This window comes from Atractosteus spatula, chromosome 8 (genome assembly GCF_055471065.1).
Source record: "Atractosteus spatula isolate fAtrSpa1 chromosome 8, fAtrSpa1.hap1, whole genome shotgun sequence".
In the NCBI taxonomy this organism is placed as follows: Eukaryota; Metazoa; Chordata; class Actinopteri; order Semionotiformes; family Lepisosteidae; genus Atractosteus; species Atractosteus spatula.
Window position 1 is genome coordinate 51,882,001 of NC_142713.1, and position 26,286 is coordinate 51,908,286.

Below are 26,286 nucleotides of genomic sequence, written 5' to 3' on the forward strand. Positions count from 1 at the left end.
TCTTCTTAACTTACAGTAACAATAGTTCTATAAAGTTGCATATCACATTTTGCTATAAAACAGCTACTGTACACACCATCTCTTCACAGTTATGATCTTGCATGTAGTAAAGCTGTCCGATCTAGTTCATGTCTAAATACTTGAGAACCCTTCAGACAACATGTAGCTGTTTAGGAATTAGCTAGTGTTTATGACCACTGATGAAGATGGTTACATTAAAAAAAGTAGTCCTTTACGGTTATAAGTTACTTGTAAGTTTGTATGTTTTTTTTTAAATTAAGGAACTGGTGGAAATTACTGTTAAGAAGTCATGTTTTAATGTACATAGTGTATACATAGACTGAATAACTATAATTGATGACTTTCCCCACAATTTCTTAATTTAGCCCTGTGCTGCAGCAGTTAGGAAATGCATGCACTCCGCACAGGGGCACAAATATTACCTCCCTAGTACTGGGGTTTGATCGCATCTTTTCCTGTGCCTGATGATAAATTTATTATATAGTTGTTTAGTCAGAAAAAAAAACAAGTTAAGGAGAGGCTGCTTAACGATCAGTATACTTAAATTTGTTGGAAATGATCAAATGGAAATAACGTGTCAAGCTCGGAACTGAATGCAGAAACACGCAAGTCAAATGTCAAAACAAGCCGATCCATTAAAGATATCAATTGGCATAAGAGATGTGGAGCTCAGCTGGAATGGAAAATGACTGTCGGGCTCAATTGAATGCATGGCTTTCTCATGTGTAAAGTTTCCATTTTAAAATCCAGCAGACAACGGTTGGTGGAGTCATTGTGGAACATTTAAACAAGAGTGGCAGGGATCTTTTAACAGACAAAATCTAGTGTCTAGATGTAAAATCTACAAAATGGGATGAAGAAAGGTCAGGAAAATTGTAAAACTTACATAACACATTAAATAACTGCATTATTACTTAAGAATTAAATTGTAAATGCCATAAACAAGAGGCATAAAATACAAGAACTTGAAGCTACTGCATTAGCATGTGCTTGTGACGTTAGAATAAATGAAACACAACTAAGGGCGAATGATGGACGCAAATGTAATATAATGAATATGTATTTGGGGACTAGACAATATTACAAGCAAGAGGAGGAAATTCATCCTGTTTGGCCAGTTTCACATCTGATTTATTCTTTAAAAGCTAAAGGATTTCATCAAGCCATTTATTTAAACAAGCCAAGGTATTGGCTTCAACGATGTGGTTAGGTAGCTTGCTCCATTCTCCCACAACCCTTTGTGAAAAGTTGTGCCTCCTCTTCTATGCAGACTAAAGGAACTGATGTAACAATTTATATATGACCACCTAATTCTCAACATGCAGATGTACAGTAGCTTACTCAGAAATCAATATATCAAAGGTGATGTGGTAATAGTAGTGGATTTCAACTTCTCACACACATAAATTGGGATATCAGATGCGAGATTCATATTGATAAAATAATGATGCTTCATAGATCCATTTATAAAGGGACCTAGAAGGGGAGATTCTAGTGTTCTGAGGAACCATCTCATGAAAGAAGTCAGAGTATTAGCTTTTTTTCAGCATTTATGGGTAGTTTGAGATTTCCACAAATTAGTGTAAAAGTCTAAAATTAGGGTTTATAATTTTGAAAAAAACATGGTGAAGTGGGACAGAGCTTGCAAACTGTGGACAGATAAATAAAGTAAATAGGATGGTTATACTTCAAAAACAATGCTCGAGCTGAATTTATACTTTATTTAAATTTTTTTAAGTACAAATTAATTTATATTTATGACCACGTCTAGGAAAATATGGTGAAAATACAGAATGCTGCTTTACCCTCATAAGGGTCATACCAGGAGCCTATCCCGGAAGCATAGGGCACTAGGCAAGACCCAAATCCATCTCAGGGTACACATACAATTTAAAAATGCCAATTAACCAAGCCGGTATGGTCAGCATATTTTTGGATGGCAGGAGGAAACCAAGTACCCTGTAAAAACAGGAAGAACACGCGGTCTCCACACTAAATCTTGGATTCACCCAGGAGCTGGGAGGCAGTTCAGCAAACTGCCTGAGCCACAGAGCTTCCCATCTCCTGTTCTGCCCTACTGAGTTCAGTTTCCATTAGGTCAGTATTTATTTTTCCAGAAACTACAAATGTGGTTTCTTGGTGTCTAGATTATGTTTAAATCTTAACGCAGAGTATATTTAAAACACATTTTATTGAAATGACAGGAAGCATGTAAGATTCAATAAAGATTTAATAGTCTATGTGGAAACATATTTAAACATATAGCAGTTTGTCTAATTAAACAAACTAGGCTTTCATTTACAATATTACAATAAACATTGTGTCAAACGTCTCTTGTCACACATGCACATCCACAATAAATTGACTTATTAAGGTAAAAAATGTACACCTTTTCAAACAAAGCTGAAAGCAAATAAATGCCATTATTTAATCCTAAAACAATAAAATTAGTATGTTTGTTCATATAAAAATCAAAATACAATATACAAAAAGTATCACACTTCTTCAAAATGCACAAGTGCAATGGTGCAGATGCTACAGTCCTTGACTACAGACTTTTAGCCTTCAGAACCTACCAGTAGATGGAGCTGCTACAAAACTCTTATTTTCAGAGTGTTCTTTTCCATATTATATATAAATATATTTAAGAAAATGTTTTAAACAAAACCATGTAGGAATAAAGGCTGTTAATATAAAATGCCATTGGATGTTTATATTCACTGACCGCAATGAGGTACTTCGACACTATGGATATTGCAGCAACACCAAAACGTCTTAACAATAATCAATATTATTTGCTTCTATGTTTTTATATTCCAGCTAAAGCTGTACATAATATATGCATGAGACTCATTAATAAGTGCTTGATTAAAATCACAGTATGATTAATTTATATAGGTAAATAAGAGGAGGACTGCATACATTTAATTTTTTAATAAATGTGAAAAATTAGAACATTTCAGAAAGGTAAACTAGCCCAAATGCAGATTTCTATACATTAAGGAAATTATTGAATGAAGTCTTTATTGATTTCTGCCATTCGATGGGCTCATTCCCCAGAAATAAAGCCTAAAATATCTCCATAAATTCCAGGCCTACATTAAAACTAAACCATCTTCAAAGTCCTTTCTGAGTAAAGCCCCCTGTAACTTTTGGGGAAGTTAATTCTTCCAGGCCTTGAAAAGGAGGAACCAAGATTTAAAGAAAAAATCTAAGCCTTCTCATTTGGCAATATTTTATTGTCAAGAAAATTAGCTGGTATGCTCTTAAAAGCAAATGTTAGCACCTTTTTAACACTATGATTTCTTCTGTATTCTAACGTCTTCATTTTACTGCCTTTACAGTGCTTGGTCAGAGTGAATTTGATCACAGTGTCTTACAAGTCTATGGTATCACTACAGACACTCAGTGCATCAATTTGCCTGCAGACATTGATGAATTCTGCTTGAATGGCTAAATCAGGTTCTCCAGGCTTGTCCAATGATTCCCGGGAAGAACATTCTAAGGCTTGATAACGTCTCTGAAATTGAGAGACCTGATTTAGGTTTGTCTGGGACAGGTTGCTTTGCGCGATTTGATTACTACTAAGGGAGGAGTAACCCATCCTTTCTGGACTGGAGCAGAGCACCAGGGAAGATCCATCTAAGTAGACTTTGTAAAGAGAACTGGAATTGCTTCCTCTCCACTGTTCTGTGGAAGATGTTGCATTTAATGTATTGGAACTAGAGACAGACCTCTTCAAGGGTGGGACTGCCTCCATCTCTAAGCAAGAAGAAGTTCTGTACAGACCTCGATCTGCTGCATTTTCCTTAAAAACTCTTTTATCTGTTGTGTTTTTCAGGTTGAGGGAAAGGTTACTTGAACTGTAGAGCTTAGTGTTCTGGAAGAGGCTTTGAGGAAAAAGGGCTTCACTAAAGAGGGCTTCATCTATGCTGCGCCTCAGATTTATTGGTGAAGGGGGTCGAAGGTCAGCTGTGGAGTCACTATCAATATGTACACTAGTGAAAGAGGATTTCTGTGAATCAGTTTTGGGCTTCATATTTAGGTCCATGTCTTTTGCTGTCAAGACCCTGTTGCTGTGATATAAAAGATCAAGCCCATCAATACTGCTGAGGTGATTTTCCACTAATGTATAAAGTGGAAGGCATTCTGACTCACTGCGAGCAATGGCATCACAGATCACCAGTTTTTCCTGCTGTGCTGAAGACCACTGGTAGTTATTAGGAAGGATAGGTGACTTCATCGTAACATGGCGGTGGGACAGGCAAAAGATGTTTGACCAGCAGGTGCGTTGAGGTCCATCATTTGAGCAAAAGATGGGATGCATGACAATAAGGACCAAAGTAAGGCACATGCCAACCTCACAAATCCTGCAGCTCAAGTGAAAGGCCCACCAGGGCCAGGGGTGGAATACTTCCATGCCTCCAAATCCCAAAGCATGGAGCATGGCATATAGCTGAAGACCCGCACAACATAGTGCAAACATGGCAGAGAAAACAGCTGTCACTGCTGCACGGTCCCAGTCCTTTGAGTCCGCGAAAGGGCATCTATTATATCTCTCTGTTGGTGGTGAAGTGTTATTCAGATGATAAATGTGCTTGGCATCGGCCCTCACATAACAGTAAAAGACAAAAAAGGATGCTGACATGAGAGTAGTCAAGATCACAAAGGTTCCTTGAGATACGAAAAAAAGGCAAGGGAGCTGAGTGAAGATCTGCAGCATTAGTATGGACCCAAATGTTGCTGAGAAATGCAGAATTACGAGGATGGTTAAGAAACAGGGATGCTGAAAAATGGAGTACGACAACTGCATCCTTGATCTCATGGAAAGGAGCAAAAAAACAATGCCGAAGGCTGAGGTGAGACATGGAAATGGCACTTCATAAAGGAGTAGAGTTCCAGTGTCAGGCAACTTGTCCTGGTGGCTGTAGGCATCATAAAATAGTGAGAATGCTCTACAGCACCCTGTTATTAAAAGGAAAACATTGACCATTGTGAAATAGCTGCATCCTGAAGGGCACCGAAAAGGGAGGCACAGCAGGTTTAGAACAGAGAGGAAGGCCACCAGCGAAAATAAGGATCCTAATCCATAGATGTGGGCTTCCCATGCTGTCCCCCAAGTTGCCATTGCTGTGTTCCAGTCTGCATAAAGAGGGACAAACAGCGGGGGAGGCAAAAGCAGAAGGGGGTTGTAGGACTCATTAGCTGCACCATCGCTGCTCGGAAATGCAGGGCTCCACCCGTCAGAAGAATTGCAGATCCCAGTCATATCCTGGTTGCAGTCGGGCAAGGTAGACGATTCGTTAACGGCCATCTCTGAAGGCCAGGCCTCGTTAGAAAGTGCGTCTGTGAAATAATAAAAAGGATCAATCAATCGAGGTTTATTTATCAGCGCTCGAACAGAACAGCATACAGCGGTGTTAAGAGGGATTCAGAGTTGAAGGACGGAAGTTAATAGGGATTAGGTGAGGATTGCGATACAATAAATGATACAATTGCTATTTACAATACAATTACAGATTGTGCGGAAATAACACAAGGATAGGAGGTATTTAGCGCTGTTCATACGTGTGCAAAGTGACAGGAGGGCGCCGGTGCACCCTATCAGTTCAAGTAGGTTGCCTATTCGCCAGCAAACGTTTGGGTAATTGCAGGTGTCTGCTGTGGTTGGCTGTCTATGCCAGTTGGCTGGATGCAGAATAATGAGACACCACCAATGCATGGGATCAAATCTAAGGGATAAATAGTATCTGAGCAAAGAAAGACAAAGGCAATAAAGACAAACTGTATTATTGTTCTGCATCTTATACTGTATGCCTTGTGTTATTTTAATTTTATAAGAAGTAAATGGGTTCATGTAATGTGCTAATGCTGTTGTTCACTCTTCATTGTTCACAGAGGGATCGCAGCATGGAGGAGGGGTCAGAAATTCCTCCTGAGTCGAGTCAAAGCCTGTAACGAGGCTACAGGAAGCACCTTCTCAAATAAGAGTTGGATAGTTTATTACAGAAAAGTAATTGCTATACAAGTTTGGTCCCAAAATAGCAGCAAAGCACATTCATAGGCTTAAATGAGTGCCCTTTACTACTTAATGGTATCTGATTATAATTTTTTTAATGGAGTTTTTGAAAATACAGATTCTTATTGACTTTTTTTTCAAAATTAAAAAGTGGTATTTTCAAGACAAAGGTTATGGAAATGAATTTTTAATTTATTTAGTAGAAGCACATTCTGGCATATTCCAGTGTTAACAGGGAAAAGACAGACTGCAGCTGTATTTGAATAGCAAAGAATTATTGCAGATATTCAAAGATGTAACAGCTGTTCCATGGATTTATATTAAACTGAGCTATTAGAAAGTGTAGACAAAATTGTTTCAAACTAAATCAAGTTTGCTTTTGGACAAAGTGGGTGCTTTAAAATGTCCAATTGTTTCATTTTATTCTTCATTTTAATGGTTTTTCAAATGCTTTTACACAATTGTTATCTGTGCCAGAAATGGTGATTATATATTACATCAAGCAATTTGGCATTTGGAATATAAAGTATAGTATTTGAGAATACACACCAAGGTTAGAGATAGAGCAATATTAGTATTTTACTTTGCATTGAGTTTCCCTTATTTTATAAATGAACTAGATTAATTTTCTTTGTCAATAGATACAAAACAAAGTTTTAATCAAAAATAGGAAAAGGGTACAATATTGGCCACTGATGGAGCTCTTTGAGCTCTTTTGTGCAGGGAATAGTACCAAAACTACAGTACAGAAACATGAATTTAGCTTATTGCCACATTTTGCAGAAGAGAATATCAGATTAATTGCTTGCTTGTCATTTTAAAAAAAATGGATTTGGATAATACCATGTTTAATAAGTACCTAGATATAATCCATCAATGAAATAGATTTGATGTTTAATGCCAAATATCTGTTTAACAAAACTATAAAGTTTTAATTTAGCTTGATTTTTTAAATTCCAGTTTACGTGTTGTTTCATTTATGTAATTTATGTAAACGAGATAATGTTCTTCTCCTACAAACACTCCAACTCTACATTTTTTACTAATTAAAGTTTAAATTCTTAATCTGCACTGCATAGATTTATAGAGATGAAACAGCCATTAAAACACTCTAAATATGTACCTTGTGCAAAAACCTTCAAATCACCTTCCAAATCCAGGCCAGTTATTATCATTGTGTCACTCTCTAGTGAGTTTATTTTTAATTAAAATAAATAAGGTGGAGCTTTTCAAGACACTTCTCCTCCTGGAGCTCCCCACTGCTCCAGTTAATCTGAATTGCTGAGGAGGTGGAAGAGAAAGTAGAATAAGCGCCCTAGAGCTGTAGAGCATTTACAGAATTTTCACTTGAAATACCAAAAACAAACATACTCACTCTTCGTGGAGTAATTTATTAAAACAAGCCTAATTTATTAAATTAACATGTTATAAAAATGGAAGGAATATTTATTAAATTTATCATCGCTGAAGCTCTACTATGTTAGATGCAACCTGCATACTAATCTATGCCCCATTTATAGTAAAGAAAAAGAAAGTGACAGTTGATTTATCTTCTAATTAATGTCTAAATAAAGGAGTTTAGGACATGTATGCTCAAAAACCTTTACAAGAGAATGAAAAGATATTTAATTGTACAATGTAATAAAAAGTATGATCTGTAACTTTGTTTACTGATTACAGGCTGATCCTAAATTTATCCTTTGACGGAAAAAACCCTATAATGGGCTTGGCTTTTCAGCTACAGCCCATCAATTTGCAAATAAGGTTTACAACCATTTCAGTCTATTTTCAAATTTATAACTGAGGACAGAAAGAGTTCTTTGAATGGCAGTCAATAATTTATCGATGTGTTCCTGTTTTTGGCTCTCTGTCTGTCCTTGTTGTTTTGGAACTTAGGTCAGCCTTTAATACTATTGTCTGTTTTATTCTGCTATCCAGATGAGAACACGCTGTAGGTCTTAATCTCTACAGGTTTTGTTTGAAGAAATACAGTTTGTACAAATCTGTTGTCAAATTCCATTTATAATCTGGTTTTATTCTTCTTGATTCTGGTCCCAATTTACTTGGTGATTCTGAGAATATTCTAAGAATATTGGTGAGATTCATCATAGGCTTGGTCTATGCCTTCGTTGCTGTGCTAATGAAAGCAGTGCATTCATAAAACCTTATATGGAACTAACTGTCTTTGTATTGTCTTAATGTTCTAGAGATATTATTAAATGGGCAAAAAAAATATCTGCAGTCTTCCTTGAAGTTTCCTGAAAGTACGTCTCTCAAAAAAAACATGGTTACTGTATGTTGACTAACATTCCACATAAATTGTACAAATATGAAAATTTTAACTTGATTATCAAAGTTAAAATTATTATTAAATGTAGTGAGAAAATAAGGATTTTTACAATTAAAATAAACATTGCTTGGGTGGAAAGATACTGACAAGTTTACAAAAAAAACTCATTCTTTAACCTCCACTTCTGTTATCTGGAAATTTTAATTGACTACAGTCTAGCTGTCTAATACTTGACCATTTTATTAATTAAAAACAACAACATAAGACCATTTTGTAGCTAGATTGAAATAATAATATTAAAAGGACAAACATTTAAAATCTATATAAACAATACATATATATTATTAGCAATGATTGATGACCAAAGTGGAGTTTAAGGCTGGAAATTAGTATGATATGAGTCAAAGCTGTTGTACATGTGAAAACTATTTTAAATGTCAGTTTTGTCCCAGCAGAAGAGATGCATCTCTTCAGCCTTTGGAAAAAAAAATAGTTATTAAATCTTTATGCATAATGGTGGTATTATTGGGTTTAAAAGGTAGAAAAATTGGTAAAAATTGCTTGGTACTGACATGTTTTATATACAGTAGCTAAACTGGTTAAATTAAGAGTGGGCCTGGGTTCAGCTCCTGGAGTGGTATCTGCATGGAGGTTGTATGATCTTCCCCTGTTTGCATGGGTTTTCTCCAGGTACTCCGGTTTCTTCCCACAGTCCAAACATATACTGGCAGGTTAATTGGCTTCTGTGCAATTGGCCCTGGTATGAGTGTGTGTATGTCTGTGTCTGTGTGTGCTTTGTGATGGACTGGCATCCCTTCCACGGTGAATCCCACCTTGTGCACAAGGCTCTGGCTCCACCGTGTCCCTAAATTGGATAAGCGGTAATTGAAAGTGATAATGTAGTGATAATTATTGTTTGGTGTCATTTTTGTGCTTCTCTGTTTGTGAGGTATGGCATCCATTTTCTAGAATTTACTATTGCAGGGTTACAGTACTTGTAGTTACTGTACTGTATATCAGAATGCTTTCAATGTCCTACTCACATTCAAAGGTCTGAATAAGTTATCTCTAGCTGATTCTCTCTAATTTCCACCCCTTCTCGCATCTCTTTTTTCAATCCCTGAACTTCAGTTTACTATTTACAACTCAACATTAACATACAGGCATTTTGTTGGTATGTTAAAATATACTAGAATACTAAATATATATCAAATCTTTAGATACAATACTAAATATATAAAATCGCAGTCCATTTCCTTTTCTTGAATCTTTTAAATCCAAGATGAAACCTTATATTTATATGAGGTTTTCATTGCTGTTGTTAATGTAGCTTGGCAGGCATTCAATAGAAAATTGACATTAAATGTAGAAGACAACAATAGAGTTTTAGCAAAATAAATAAATTGACAATAACAGCACAAACTGGAAGGATAATCATTCTTGTTCATTTTATCTGGAATGTTTTTATATATGAAAAATGTGATATAAAATAGAGGTTACTATTCTTGTTAACAACACTCACACACTCCGATAACCCCTAAGCTTATCAAAGGGCAAATTTAAAGTTAATACCCATTATGAAAATATTCTCAATATTACAGATTTGTTAGGAAATCTAACTTCATGCCCACAGTCTTCAAATGTATCTGAAACAATTAGCTATTTGCAGTTCTAACCAATCCCTTATTTAGATGTTTAGTATTTCTTTTCATCACACAAATGTTATATTTTTGTAGTTCCACCCTGTCTCCTTGTGTACAAATGCAATGTATTATTTATTGGTCTCTAGAGACAACTCCCATAGGTGTGTTTATTATTTCCGCGCGAGATGGTTTCCTCCTAAAGAAAATGTGTTCTAAAAATATGCTGACCGAGGCCATGAAATGATAATTGCGATACTGGAAACTATATAGTTGCATTATTAGGAAACAGCCCTCCGCTTTGCTAATTAAAATAAAATTATTTTCCAGGGCAAATGGAAGTGTGCTGGATTCAAAATCCAAAGGTCAACACCAGTATTGTTCTAAGAAATTTGATAGTTATTGTTTTGGATCAAAAGTGACCTAAAATACGGTATTGAATTTTAAAATGAGAAAAACATTGTTATGCTAGTGAAGATCTTCAGCTCAATATGATTCATATTAAACAAGGTGAAAATGGCTTTATATTTAGTGTTATTTTAATATCAGAGGCCAAATGTATACGAATTCTATATTTTACTTAAATTGAACTCCAAATCACCCATTTAAGAACTGTTTTTGATTGCATATTGCTAGACACAGGAATATGGAGAATAATAAAGCTGAAAACTTTATACAAATTTATAAACATTTTCCTAGACTACAACTATGAGTTCCTTCATTTTTTATTTTAATTGCTTTGGACCTGTTTATTTTTTCATTCTGATTTTCATGAAAAATGTGGTCATTTTTTAAGTAACAGTGACATAGTTTAATTGTTCGGGCGGACACAAATTGGGGAATATATGCTAATATGCTAATAACAGGAAAAGACAAATTCCTAATGCAAGAAATTGTATGTGGCTAATAAAGTGATCTTATCTTATCTATATCATCCCAGAAATGTTCATGGAATCACAACCTGTGCATCTTAGACCTACTTGTGTTGTTACAGAAGGCTGAGAGCATTTATACACCTCAGAGCACAGTTGTCATTTTACAGTTTAAAAATGACGAGATATAAAAATAGGAACTACCCAAGAACAACATTACAACAGATAACGAAAAAAAATTTCATTACACTTGTCAATATTTTTATAGTTGTTGTCCCTTTATTTGAAAACAGATACTGTAAGCTTTTCCTGTAGTATCACTCCCATGACTAGGAACTGTTATGTTAACTTGCAGTAGTTTTTCATGACAATTCTGTGTGTGACATCTGTTCTGGTCACCATCCATGTGCTTTTAGAATACAAGTAAATGGTAAATACATTTGGACAATTGATAGATTTGCTTGAATATTTCTTATATAAAACATTGTGAAGAGAAAACTGAATTACTGAGGATACAAACAAGATTTAACTAGAACAGAAAAACTAAAAAAGTGTGAGGATTCTATTGTTCTCTTGTAAAATAAATATTGAAACATTAGCTTTGAACAATATTGATAACGGTAGCTTCGATCTTTTCACAGAGCAAAGAAAATGTAACTGATTTCAGTTCCACCATAGTATAAATCTTCGAGATTACCCAAAGAAAACCTTAGAAAACTGTCTACAATCAGAAATAGAGATTAGTGTGCTCTTCACAAAACCAATGGTAATGCTGCTGAATGTTTGCTCTGAGTCTACACGGTAAATGGGCACTATTTAAAATAATCAGTAGCGTGCACAGCATTTACAGCAGGGCTGATGTATTTCTAAAATGGCTCAATGTGACCTTCACAGCAGCTGCAAAGCAGTGGAACAAGGGTTATTTTCTTAATTGTCTACCTTGACATACTGTAGCAAGTTCTTTAGGTGTTTTTTACATTTCTTCATGCTTTGTTCCTGTATGCCATATGTCCAGTACATAATGTATATGAAAAATGTACATATTTACAGTATAAACATCATGGAAAGCCAAAACAAGTTAGACTCTTTGTGTTAGAAACTGAAAACAGAGCTTATAAAAAAACACAAACATTTGTTTTTGAAATCAAAGCCGAAGTGACCTTCAGTGTGCTCATGGTTTTTCAATCCTACAGCTGGGACTGTTAAAACATGGGACAACTTAGCAGTGTAGATATTTCTCTGTTAACTTCTTTAAAAGATAATATACTTTTCCCAAAGCAAAACACCAAAATATTAATCTCTCATTTGTTTATATATTGCAAAAAGTAATAATTCAAAACCATGAAAATAAAAATGAGAAACAATGTGTAATACAGTGTTTCCCCTTTCCCTGAAAATGAAAGTTTGCAGATCTAAGAGCCTGAATGAGATTTCTGTCCTTAGTACATCCTGTATTGATTTGATTTTTCATTTCACACTTCAACTTCATAACAATTGAGAAAATATGATCTTTAAATAACATATATCTGCTTAATGTTTAATTCTCCTGTCAGAACAATGGCTCAAGAAATTAATAACACCTTAGCTGTTCACCACAGTGAGCCGACAGAACATTCTGTGGCGGTGGAGACCTTTGCAGATGACATCACTAAGTCTAAACTTCATGCAGTGGTACAGTTTGCTTTCTTTAATGCTAGTGAGTGTGGTTGATATCTGTGTTTCCTCTTTTTGCCTTTTGCAAGAAAGCAATGTGCAAAAATTGTGCACTTCGTGGATGACCTTAAGCAATCATCAGCTATATGATTGCAGCACATTCCTGTTGCTGAAGGTGTCTGCAGGATTCCTGGAAAGTGCTGGGTTCATTTCTTGTGAACATCTTGTACATCCATCCGTTTTCTAATGCTTCATCCAGTACAGGGTCACGGAGGAACCAGAGCCTATCCTGGCAAGCGGCAGGAGGGACACCAGTCCATCGCAGGGCACACACGGACACAAACACTCACACCAGAGCCAGTTTTTGGGAAGGGGATTGGGAGGACCCAGAGGAAACCCACACAAAAACGGGAAGAACATACGAGCTCCACACAGACATTACCCCAGGTCCAAAATTGAACCCCGAGCCCTAGTGCCTAAGCACTGCTCCACTATCTTGCATTGCAATTGAGATTCAGTGGCTCTCAATTTGAATGTGTTCAAAGAGATTGAGGGCCTTTGAAATTTTTTATACCCTTATACCCTTCTCCTGATTTGTGCCTTTATACAACTTTATCTATAATTTGTTTTGAAAGCTTTTTCATCTCCGTGGTTTAATCATTGCTTGAAATTCTCTTACTGAGGAACCTTACAGAGATATGTGTATTGATTCTGAAATTATGTGAACCATTTACATTCATTGCACGCAGATAGAGGCCACTCAGCTAATTGTGTGCCTCATTAATGTAATATTGTGTACTTACATTTATTTTGGTTTGGCAATACTTACGAATTCTTAAATACTTATGCAATTATGACTTTTCTATTTTGCTTTCATATGAATCTATTTTCTTCTTTTTGTGTTTTCTTTGAAAGTTTGGAATAGGTGGTGTATATGAAAAAATTAATTGCTTCTTCAAAGTATCAAAGCTTGATACTTGAAGCAACAAAATGTGAAAACTATGCAAGGGTCTGAAAGTTTTGCTTGGTACGTTATATACTTATTAAGATACAGGACTCCACATTGTATCTCCTTATACGTTGATGACATTTAGCTCTATTTTGCCAATGTGTTTAGCTCTCTTCCTAATCTCTCAAGGTTTTTTGGTTGTTTCTTTAGTTACAAGACTAGCTGGATGGACTAAGTTAGTTTTTATGCCTTTGACATCACCTATAATGGACACAACCTTTGTTACAGCATTTTTATTTTTGCCATTGCTGAGACTTTCATGTATAAAGTAATTATAATTTGTAACATTGCTGAAGAGTGGAATGGGAACCCTTGATAGAATATTGACAAAGTTGCCACTTCACATTACTCTGCATGGTAGAATATCACTATATGAGAAATTGGCGTTCTGTCAAGGGTTAAATTCCTGTTTGCTGTGGTAACTGTCACTTTCTCTTAAATTAAGTGTGAATCTTAAAGGGGAACTGCAGTCCCAATTTTTCAGACCGGTTATTAAATGTTGGTAACAAAAAAATTACAAATTTCAAATTAAGCACAAAATTCGTGAACTTTGTGAACGTATTGTTGCCATGTTGACGCAACTTACATTCAAGTTCCCATGAATTGCCATGTAATGTGGCCCTTCCTGCTCAATAGTCCCAGTAATGAATAATGTAATGGGATGTATGAGCATGTTGTGGAGCAGACATTTCACAGCAGGAATTTTCCAAATGTGTTCTGCATGCAGAGTTAACAAGCAAGTAGTATTTGTTGGCAAAACCATCTTGAAAGCCTGCTTGTTTACAATTCCATAGGGTGCACACATCACCGGACGTTTTGTTGCCTTGTTCTGAATTGCAGGTGCTGTGCATACCTGGAAATTTTGTCTGTCTTCTGGTGTAAATTGGAGGCCTTATCAAGTTGATGTGTATATTTTACCATTACTGCGGCTTGAAATCCACTCATCAATGCTGATGCTTTCTAACCCTGAAATATGAAACTAGCGTTGCAGTTCCCCTTTAACTCACTATGTTCTAAATTTGTTTTGCAGCAGCAGGAACCTCTGAATCTGATTAACTACTCTTGGCACCAAAATAGGCTAGGGGTTTGCCTTAACAAGTATTCAGTTTTTTTTACTGGCCCTTCCCACTCAGTGCTCTTTAACTGTAGTCCAATACAGGTACTCACTTCTGCTGGAAACCATAGAAAATATTACTATGCATCCTCATCGGGGATCTACAGAAGGTACAAAGAGCTACAAGATCTTCCCATCTTACCTAAAGCACAAAAATCTATTGATGAGAATTGGCAGTGTAATTGCTAACACCAGGTTAATTTAGAAGCAAACCTTTATTTACTCAATCACCAATATAGTATAATTATGTTTTATGACTGATTCTCATCCTTTTGTCTGTTCCCTTTGGTGGACTTGTGGTGTTTTAATTCTGAAGGACACGTTTGGTGATTCTGGCGTGTGTTCTTTCCAGAACTTACAAAGTCAATATTCTCTTCCACGTTCTTCTAAATTTTATATCTCTGGCTTCTTTCATAGTTTCATGCTTCTGGTGTTCCCAGTGATTCACCTCTCCTCTCTCGCCTACTATTGGATCTATTTAATAAATATCAAAATGTAAAAAAGGGTTTGCTTCAGCAATGTACAGTACATTTGTTTCTCACAGAATTAAGAGTTGATTATGTGGAACGTTATATCAGACTGGGAGGTGATCAGAGATAATAGTTTTTGCATCATCCAAAGGCTTAGTGCCTCAGCTTATCCATATTAATTTTTACCATAGGTCCTCACTCCACGTAGGAGAGTGCATATAAGGTTATTAGCACTTGCTACCTGTCAGCTCTGTATATCTGGGGTATTGAACACTTATTTACGTGTTTGGGAGGTTTGGAAATATGAGGGATCTTTATTGGGCTATATATTCTTTCCCCATCCTCACTAATTCTGTTAGTCTCTAGTATGTCAATGATGTTATTAATGCTCAACAAGTGAGTTTTATTAATAGGGATGACTGCAGTAAAAAAGGACTATTCATAGGACATGGATAGAGTCTGTAGTTTATTTTTCTTGTGTTTGGTTAGGATATTTACGTTATATTTTACTTATATACAGGTCCATAGTTTAGCCACACTCAGCCTCTCTCTTTATATTGGGGGTTTGAGACACTGCTATTGATTAAGTAGCTCGGATGATGTGATGTTTTGTGCCTCCTGTATTTCCTGCAATGTTGTATTTCATTAATTATCACAAACAATACAAATGTTTAAATTTTTGCAGTATGAAGTCTATCACAAAGGAAAGTCTGAGACTGGGGGGTATTTCACTTGATTATCCACACATTGTCAATATTATTAAAAGTCAAAATATAAACACATTTTAAGCTAATTATGGGTATTTTATTGCTTTTAACTACATATGACTCAATTCATAGCTTTATGTCTACAGAATTATTAATAAGAAATTATTGTTAGAATATATTTTAAAAATAAATACTTTAGAAAAAAAGAATCTTATTAAAACGACTTTTCAACTTCTATCCTTGATATTTTTGACGAATGCAGAATTCAAGATGCCTTTGAAATCACGTATTACAGAAATAAATTTAACCATTTTTACCGCTGTTGACACCTTCACACAACAAGGTATTTAAATTTACAACACATTGCTGAACAGTGGAAAGGACAATGCACTCAAAACTTTCTTTTTATGTGTTGGCGTATAAGTAATTCTTGATGAGTCACTTTATACTTCCTTATGAAAAGGGGGGTATATTATAATTTATTAAAACAACAGTTATTTGGTAAGACCGATAACTAAACATTTTCTATGATTTTTTTACTGAATATGTGAATATTTCTTTAGTAAAATTCAAACAGAACTTGTTTTCTGAGACCATAACAATATATAGTATGTAAAGGATGAGAGGAGAAAAAAAACTAAAAGACAATTTCCACAAGTTATTAAGGATGTGGTTATTAGTGAGTTAGGTTGTGGGATGATACGGACTTTTGCTTTCTCAGGAACTGATCATCTTTATGTTGTAGAATAATAGGTGAATGCTGTGAAATACTAATAAATATGTATGTTTACTTTCACATTACTAAGTGCTAGAAGGTTTATTGAATAAGCATGTATTACATACGTATAGTGACCTAAAACAGTCTTCAAAGCCAACTCAGGGGTTTTTGCAAAAATGGAAGATTACAGTTACAGACTGTCAAAGTTCCCAGACATGAATGTCATTGAGACTCTGTGGCTTTATTTCAAAATTGCTATTGCAATGAGGAAACAATGTTCAGAACTCTTATACTGTATGTTGAATGTATACGTGTTTACATATGTTGAATTTTGTAGAATGTGCAAAGCTATAAAGCAGATAAAGGCTCAGCACATAAAATAAAAGAATGGTCCACTTTCTGGAACTCTGAAGTAGGAAATATGAAGTTATTTTTATTTCTTATGTTATGTAAAATTCTGATGTTTTATAATGAAGCAGAATACCATCTTTAATTTCTTTTACTAGCAAAAACAGAATACTGCATATAGAAATTGCTTTCTTTGATTTTGTTAGTTTTTCTCAACTGCCAAAACATTTTGGTTGCAACTACAGTAAATAGGGAATCCAAATGAATCAGGAATTATTAATCTGAAACCTTTTTTTATTATATACCTTTTATAAAATAAGATAAAAGTTGATTGATCCCAAAGGGAAATTAAGGATAATAAGTATAACATATGATATCAAAATAAGTATGATAAGTATGATAACCTTTTTGTAATGTTTGATTGGCTATGAAAAGAATTCCAAAAACGTGATAATTATTAAACCCTTGATTTTATTGATGGTCAACTCTTACTACTTTCTCTGCCAGGGGAAACTAATGAGACACAACTGAGATCACTGTACCTGAAAACTGTGGATCCAGAGCCGTGAAAAGGGAAAAGGTAGGTACTGAAGGTCCAAGCAGATCCTTCTTCTCAGAGCTGCTGTCTGGTTGGTTTTCAGATTCAGGGTCAGACTCAGGTAAGATTGCTAGAAATTATTTTAAAAGGTAGAAAAAAAATAATTAATGAAAGTAATGCATCATGCTTTGCACAACAAATGGGCATTGAAAATGGAGATTTAACCTAGTTGTGTCAAACAAATCCCCATCATCTGCTTAACCAGCTCCATCCATCTGTATCTGTACTTTAAATAGTTTATTAGCTTGTATTATGTTGTGCTGAGAAATCAGTACAACTAAAATTATCTTATAAAACATCATTATAAGAGTCAATTATTTTCTCTAATAAAAAATATAGCGAAAAACCATTGTGAATATACTGTATGCTTCGTTTGATATACACACAAACCAAAAGCCAAGCAATCCTGTTTCTTAAGGCTCCACACTAGTAGTGTACTACTGTAAATGACTTGACTAAACTGAAATGGATGAATTGTCGATTTCTGCCTTCAACACTGTAGTGTCTGAGTTGTTTGAATTGACAAAAAACAATTAGAAACTGGGACAGTGAACGCAAGTAATACTTTAGGGCAGCTAGTATTCAGGGAGTCAGATCAACGTCAATATGCAATCTTATTAACACAATAATAAAAAGTGCAAAATTAACCAAGAGTGAAGATGCATATGAATCAAACAGGCATGATACACAAAAACGGATGATCAATAATCCAGTGATTTCAAAGATACTAATAACAGGGTTAAATACATTGACTATAAAAATAGTTATTGCAGCCAAACTTGTAAATTAGCCAGTCTTATACAATTTCTGCAATATCCGTACACTAGAAAGATAAGTAAATATTCAAGTACTTTTGCTTTATTAAAATGAAATGGATGAATTATCTGCGATTTCTGCCTTCTACACTGTAGTTTTTGGATTGTTTGGAATAATAACTGAATTTGCAGGTGTTATAATGTTACCACTGGTGAAAGCATACTCATCCAAAGTAAAAGACTTAGCCAGGCGATCCAGATAAGATTTAAAAAAAATAAGAGGGGGAATAGCTGGATCTGGATGCAGCCTGTCCAGTCCTTGACCGCCAGCTCTGTGCTGCAAGGAAGTCCTGCTCTGGGCCAAAGGATGACCAGCAGGTGCAGGAGAAGAGAGAAAACCGTTCCTCTTAGCCTCCTGCTGAAAACAGCTTCTCACATGACAAGGATTCTGTGTTTAGCTTTGTACAAAAGTCAGTGTTCCTGGACATGCACAAATCCCAGGACTTGGAAACATTATACTCCAGAACAATTTGAAGCTTTACAGTATATTACAGTATATCCCAATATTCAGTGGTGTTGACAAAACCAATACTGAGAGCTTGTCACAAAATTTCTAATGTGGTGGAGGATGTCTTGAGTAAACTTCTTGTTTATGTATGGTCTCTCGGTCTGGCAGTTACTTTTAGCTCAGTTAGTTCTAGCTGATGATCAGACAAAAGCAGTCACAGCCAGGTGATTTGTCTTGCTGTCAAGTTGCCAGGGGATTCCAAAAGAGCATCCCAAACTATTTTGCTTTTAAGTTACGTTGTCACAGGGGCCGACTGGTCGAGATGTCATTAGATAGTGTATCCATCCCAATGTGGCACAATTCTCAGTGGATTTATGACAGCTGACCTCCATCTGGGATTCAAGTACAGAGGTGTCTCCCTCTTGGAGAGGTAGACAAAGAAGTGTCAAAGTGGAAACTTCATAATTGGAAGAGTCATGATGTGTCCAACTTCTGATATCCTGGTTTATGTTAGCAAGCCAGCGCAACCTGACTGATTGTGTCCCACTGCATTCCTAAGAAAATGACTCCAAGGGTGCCATGGTGATTTTCCATTTAAGGCAATAGAAACCTTATGAAACTGTTGCTGAACACTTACAACACTATTAATTATAATAGCCTTACTGTTATAACACCAAAATATAATATTATTCTCACGAGGGAACCAGTCCCTAAAAGGTTACTTCACTGTACTCCGAATCACAATTGTTAAATCTTCTCCTTCTGTTACCTCTGTAGTCTGATAAGTTCTGCTGCTGAAAATAACTCCTCGACTGCTGAACTGCAGTTAATTGGTCTCTGTTGTCCACTGTCTCATCTTCTCTGCTGCATTTCAGAAATGTTCAGAATATTTTCTATTCAAAATGAAAACAAGATGCAAGATCCCTTGCACAGATTGCATAGGAGAAAGACCTAGGAAGGAGAATAGGGAATGAAGCTCACTTCAATACTGTATAAGGGCAAAATTGTTTCAACCTTGCTTGCAATATTCAAAGTCATATTGTTGACTACTATGAGTTCTGAGCATGGAGTTGTGACAGCGTGTGAGCTGCAAAAGAATATGTAAAGGTTAATGAAAAGTAGAAAGATGATGAAACAAGAATGTATTGTATATAACATATTCTTTAGGTATGTGGGGGCATGAGGGAAGTGTGTTACTGTGGTGGTTTGTAGTCAACGGATAAATCAATTTCTATTCTCTTGGCAATGTGCTGATTTGCATATTTTTATTGTCAGTTGTCAACAGGTTTCTCTCTGTATGATGATTCTGTTTCTGAGGACACATGAAGAAATTGGAATGCATTTTTCTAACATTTAGCAACACGCTTACAGACAGTCTACTATATATGCTCTGAAGAACTAAATCTGCTTGACATTTGGACATCTTTTAAATTTGAATAACTGAAACACAATATGTTTATTATTTCAATCCATTTTCTAACTACTTCATCTAAATATTTTCCCAGAAGCTAATTAACCCATCCGTGTGCCTTTGGATTGTGGGAAGAAACTCACTCAAACACAGGAAGAACAAACACCACATGAACAGCACCCCAGCTCCAGAATTGAACCTAGGGCCCAAGCACTGTGAGGCATTTTTATTGTTTTATAATTATAAACTCTAAATGGTGTTTCTTCAGGCTCTGTAAGAGCAAAATATAAAGTCATGCACACATGGAATTGAAAATGTATACCTAAAAGGTAAATATTTTTGGGTCTTAATTTAAATCACTCCTCCAGGAATTAATGACTAATGTGAGCAGATGACCCTATAGTGCATCTACTGGAATTATAATAATAACTAAGAAGCACCAAGGCACATGCATCTCATTTTCAATCGCTGTCTGTGATCTTTGAGTCAGTGCTGATAGATAAGGAATTCAATGAGATTAGATCAGTATACAATCTCTCCTCTCTTCATCGCAAGAATAGCTCTTCAGTAAACCTTTACAAAACATTATCCTCATTATTTTCACTGATATCGTTATGTGTCTATTTTGGCAAAAACACTGTACAGTATGTAACATGTATATAAATTATATGTGTAATTTATTTTTAAAAATATGGCATTCAATTAAATAATATTTCACATGATTATTTTTTTACCTCTTTCTAGCCTATGTTCAAGGGAGTGGAACTGCTGTCACGTAGTAGGACTGCATACAGTACTATGCCAAGCACCAATTAAGGTTTCCTTGACTACACCACTGCACTGTATGGTAGCCAATTACTTTTACATTTCCACTGGGTTGTATCTGAAGGTAGAGGTAGTAATAAAGGCTGTAGAAAATAGCACAATTAAATCTCCACATAATGGTCTTAAAATATAATTGCTGATAGAGTATTTTTACAGGTTCGTTTCCAATGTTTATGGTTGCTTTTTTCTGATATATTAATGAATTCTTTAAAGCAAAGTATTTCAAGAATTCTTTAAATATATGTAACTGTTTTCATCCCTTAGGATTCCAACGTGCTTTATATTTAGGAGAGGATCCATCTGGGAGATGGGAGATACATAGCAGCCATTATGCACCAGCACCCCCATAACACAGCTATTCCAGTAGACAAGTGAGGAATTGCTTCACCAATTAAGGGGACTAGAGTGGCTGTACTGTGAAAGACCAGAGTGGAATTACAGATGGAACAGTAAAAAGCTGGAGTTGGAGAGATTATTCATATTTGAAATAGCATCCTATCTATGTGGACCTCACTAGAGAACCACTGTCATCGAATCTTATTTAATGTACAAATATGATTGGATGATATACATTATGCTTGCAGATTTTTTTGTATTTTAATGAAAACGCAGCAAACTATTTGATCATGCTTCACTGTACAAATAAATTCTGATAGGAATATGCATTTTTATTCATGTCTAATGCATTTATGTCTCATGAAACCATATATTTAAAAATGCTCTGCAAAGAAGAACTCCCAAAATAAATTACTGTATAAATATTTCATGTGACAACTAGTGTAGTGCAAGTAGGCTTGCATGAGCTGAAATTGAGATTGATCATTTAATCTTGTAAACCTATGGTGTTAACTATCCAGTACAAAATGCTGAAATAATGTGATGTAACTCAACAAACCTTTGAAATTACAATAAAGATATGTAAAAATTGATACCCCCGCCCCGTCTTGATTTGCAAGAATACCAGAGAATGTACAATGTCTTGGTAACAGGGAAAGAAATGAAGGTAGACAGTATTTCTACATTTTCATTCTCTGTTGCACGTACAACCTTTATAGGAGACGAAATGTCCTTTCTCTGGTGCCTCACAATGTCATTTTCTTGTGTAGAGACTATTTTCATTTCTTAAGAAAAATGTAAATCTTGTCTTTTATCTACAAAAGAAGAAAGACACACAGAATATGGAAGAGGGTGGAGGGTGTACTGCAGATGCTGTGTAACATGCTCAGCATCCATGAAGAGGTAAGGAGTTTCCCAGAGGATTTGGCATATAAATGATTCCGAGTGCTTGTGGAATACTGATACACACTGCAGCTTGCATGCTAGGATTTTTTTTTTTATCATGTTCCACCCCACAGTTATGGCAGGGTCAGTCATAACCTGACTTCAAACAGGTGCTTTGCTTATTAAGAATACTAATTAGACACGACAGTCATGAAGGAAGGGAGCTGCTGCCATTTGCTGCGAAAGCATTGATTTTAGGATTTTTTCTGAATTCCTGGTTTCCAGTCTGACAAAGAACAGAAAAGCTTGACAAAACATCTTTTGGTTTAATGTTAAATTAGGATAATTTCACATTTTTGGGTGAAAAGAAACCAGAACTCGGTGCTCTGCAAATCAGTGCCCAAGTGTCGATTCTGACTACTAATTAGAAGATTTTCTGAATAGTTATCTTGCCCACGAGATCAATATAGGATAGCTAAAAAAGCTAATTCTTCTGTGCTGACTTGATTTTTTTGTCAGACAATGAAAAACACAAAGATTGTTCTTCTCCACATCATTTACAGATCTAAGAGGCTACATTTTATACTACAAAACACAGATCTATCAGATTAAATCAAAATCATCATAGAATTGTTTCTACATAGAAAGTGAAGAAGTAGAAAACCTGCACTGTGTCTTGAAATCATGTACAGCGGAGTATTGCATGTATATGAACCTGTAGAGGTTAATTCCATGCTGAAAAAAAGCAGCACACAATTTCAGCTGTTTGCCCTCCTTGAGGTGTGTGGAAAAATGGAGGAGAGAATGGTAAAATGAATATAAGAGGTGTGTGAGGAGGACATGAGAATGTGAAAATGAGTATGGGGATGTGGGAAAGAGACCCGAAGAGATGGGTATGTGAGCAACACCTTCTGGTGGAATTGTGAAAGAGTGAAATCTGTAAAAACAAATGTATAGGTTAAAAAAATTGTTTTTTAATTAGACGTTGGCTTCTGCTGTCATTCTGGAATAAGTATCCTTGAATCTCCATGAAAGGAAGCATACAGAAGGATCAGTGCAATCGTGGCAGAGTGTTACAATGGGGAAATGTCAGCATAGCTTTCTATGAGACCACATATTCTATATGTATTTGAAATATATACATATCTACAGTTCAAGATCCATGCAATACAGTACATTCATATACACCTACCCGGCATGTTGTTTTACACATACATAACCCCTTTCAAGATCAAAAGGAGGGCATGTTTGTCCAGAAATCACTTACAGAAAGTGCCCTGCCACTTACATTGGTGAAACGTATGGTGAAATGGTCTCTCATTGGTGAGACGGAGAGACCATTCTAGTGATCATCAGAACAGTGAGGAAGAGGTATGATGGAGTCACACATCTATACAAGTACGGTGTATGTCTAATTGAAGTGTGCCTTTAAAACAGAATTTAAATAAAATCTTGTTTTTGTAAGTATTATTTAAGTTATAGTACTTAAAGTTCAGATGATGCAGATGAGTAACTTAATCTGTTTTTTTGAGTAGAAGCAACTTGGCAACAGTTTTCTAAGCATGCTCAGGTCTTTACACTATTGGTGATGGACAGATACAGAAGCGAAAGAGCTCACTAAAATCATTTTAGAATAAATATTTTTTAAACGGAAGATATATTCTAAACTGTCTTAAAATTACATATCACATCTTTGGTACATAACTGACGGTGGAGAGTGGCAACAGTTATAGGAGGAACATTTTGGATATTTTTTCTACTACTAATGTTTCCATCATTGGACAAAATTATTTACATTTGATGTCTCTTGATTAGTCCCCAGTTATTTATCAAAGATCCAAAGCGATGATTTTACTTACTTTCAGTTGTATTTGTGGTTAACACTGAGGATTGTGTTGATTTTTGTACAACATCTTCATGCATCATCTTCTCACTGATGGTTGTTGTGGCCCATCTCATGTTTTCCTCCACTGGACTCGGGATTATAGCATTTTTAGATCGATCAAAATCTGTTTTCAGTTCGGTCTCCTTAATTTTCTCATCTTGGATAACTGCTAGAGTAGCTGTTGTTGGCAACACAATGCCAGCTAGACCAGCCCCTGTAGATGACTCATTTAATGAAAGTAAAGGCTTGCTTGTTGTTATATTCACCATACTAGAGGCTGGCTCACTAGAGTTTTTATTCTGAGTAGTATAGACTGTTGATCCCAGTATTTCTCCCTTAGGTGTTGGCAGAGTTATTTCATTAGTAGTAGCAAAAGTGTGCACAGGCAGAGTGGTTAGGTAAGGAGTAGGTTTACTGTTATTACTGAGAAGACTGCTTACAGTTCCACTGTTAGTAAATGTAGTTATAGATGTTTCCTTTCTGTAAGGAAAAGTCTCTGTGCTAGATCTTGTGAATTCAGAATTCTTCAGTGTAGACTTGATTATAGCAGGTTTGAGTGATTGATATCTTTCAGATAATCTATCAGATAATGAATTAGTTACTGAAATGCCTTCTGTACTCTTTGGAGTTGTTTCAGATTTTGTGCTGTACCTCTGAAGATCAAGAGGAAAACTGAAAGGTAATAGAAGCAAGAAAGGGGTTTTGGTTTCCACTGTTAGATCTGTGGGTGTCCAGGATGGCTGAGACGAGACACCCTGGTTTTCAAATAAAGACTGGTGATGATCATTAGAATCAGTCTTTGGTTGTGGCTGAGGTGAAGTGTCTTCCAGTACATTCTTGGCCAAAGTTCCAGCAACAAGTGTGCCAGGTAATGAATGCCAAATAAAAAATATCACCTTCCAGACTTGAACAAGCATAGTGTTTTTGCTAAAACATGAAACTCTAATCAGAAGTTGATTTCCAACATCTCTCAGCGCTCATGGGGCTTTAACATTTGGCAGTTGATTCACCTACAAAAGAGAGAGATATACAGGTGAAAATGAATTCCATTTGTTCTTTCATGACAAAGTATTTCAGTGTTAAATGTGAGTTAGCTGCATTGTCTTCTGTGTACCATATGTATTAATATAATGTAAATGTATCTCAAAAATTAATTCTTACAGTTCTATAATTCTATTATTAAACACTTTTCTGATAAACTCCTCAAGATGTCATTTCACTTTAGAAGCTAGAATAAAACAGTGTGCACTCACATCTAAAATTAGATAATTTCCAATTTTTTAAAATAAAAACATAGTAAAAAGAAGGTACCACAGATTAAATCTCCATATAAATCAGTGTGGGTATGTAGTGATTTGGTTTATATATTCTAAATCCTGAAGAGTTGACTAAATCAGTTCAGGGGTCACTCACAGAATCAGCTTTGATACAAGTATCTATGGATACAGGTTTAGAATCACTTAGATCAGAAAACAGAAGGTACTTTTTGTTCCACTGAAAATTGTGGATATCTGCAACATAGCATGTCTATAGCCATGTTGTTTGATTTGAGTCTGTGGATCTTTCTAGAAAGCAAGAGATTATTTCTTACAGGATGCCACATACAGATAAATTACTTTGTAAAGACAAACTCATTATGCAACTAGCAACCACAGCAAGATGATCAAGGTGAGTAAGATGGGTAAGAACGTAATTGTTGGGTTCATTTTTCTACTTACGATTGATTTGATATTTTGTCAGCCATTTACAGATTTTGTTTCCACTGGGAAAAGCAATAAGCCCTTAAGTCATCTGTAAATAAACAAGCCCTCTGGAGCACTTCGCAAGTAGTTACTGTCCCCAGAGCAACAACTAATTGCAAACAAGTCTGAGTCAATAATTAATTGCTTGTCATTAATCACCAATATTGTTAGGCCTGCCATTTATTTGATTTTTAATGTTTTTGGCCACAAAATGAGTTTAACAAAGTTCATTGCTAGACAACTGTTTGAAACCCTTTAAGGATAACATGTAAATTATAGTATTAAAAGTTGACTTCATAATACTGTAATCAAGTTTATCCGCTTTATTCCTGTAATCCTGTGGGTGTACAAGGGTTTAGATATACAGTTTAAGAGTCATGTGGACCTATGAAGCAAGCTCCCCAGCCACGTTCTTCAAGTTGATATTCTATTTTCTATTAAGAAATGAATAATTATTGGATTGTAACAACCAGATAGGAT

At 35.5% G+C, this 26,286-nt stretch overlaps 2 protein-coding genes across 2 annotated transcripts in view; one reads left to right on the forward strand and one right to left on the reverse strand.

Annotated features, from left to right (window-relative positions):
* The window catches only part of LOC148829799 (inosine-5'-monophosphate dehydrogenase 1a), a 63,830-nt gene extending 41,983 nt beyond the window's left edge, over positions 1 to 21,847 (forward strand). Inside the window, exons 16-17 of the transcript XR_016091478.1 lie at positions 17,369 to 17,441; positions 21,223 to 21,847. The gene's annotated coding sequence lies outside the window, so the exon portion shown is untranslated. The remainder of the gene's footprint in view (positions 1 to 17,368; positions 17,442 to 21,222) is intronic.
* Positions 1,729 to 24,981, reverse strand: prrt4b (proline rich transmembrane protein 4b). Its single transcript, XM_088923539.1, has 3 exons — positions 24,039 to 24,981; positions 17,404 to 17,529; positions 1,729 to 5,367 (listed from the first exon to the last, which is right to left on the reverse strand). Exons 1-3 carry the CDS (start codon positions 24,979 to 24,981, stop codon positions 3,398 to 3,400), a joined length of 3,039 nt encoding a protein of 1,012 aa, XP_088779665.1. The 3' UTR covers positions 1,729 to 3,397.
* Between the last annotated feature and the right edge of the window lie 1,305 nt (positions 24,982 to 26,286).

Coding starts and splice junctions, on each gene's coding strand:
- prrt4b (XM_088923539.1), bottom strand. CDS start 24,981: ATGCTTGTTCAAGTCTGGAAGGTGATATTTTTTATTTGGCATTCATTA. Junction 17,530..24,038: donor AACCACAAATACAACTGAAA/GTAAGTAAAATC, acceptor AATAATTTCTAG/CAATCTTACCTGAGTCTGAC. Junction 5,368..17,403: donor TCTGGATCCACAGTTTTCAG/GTACAGTGATCT, acceptor ATTATTTCACAG/ACGCACTTTCTAACGAGGCC.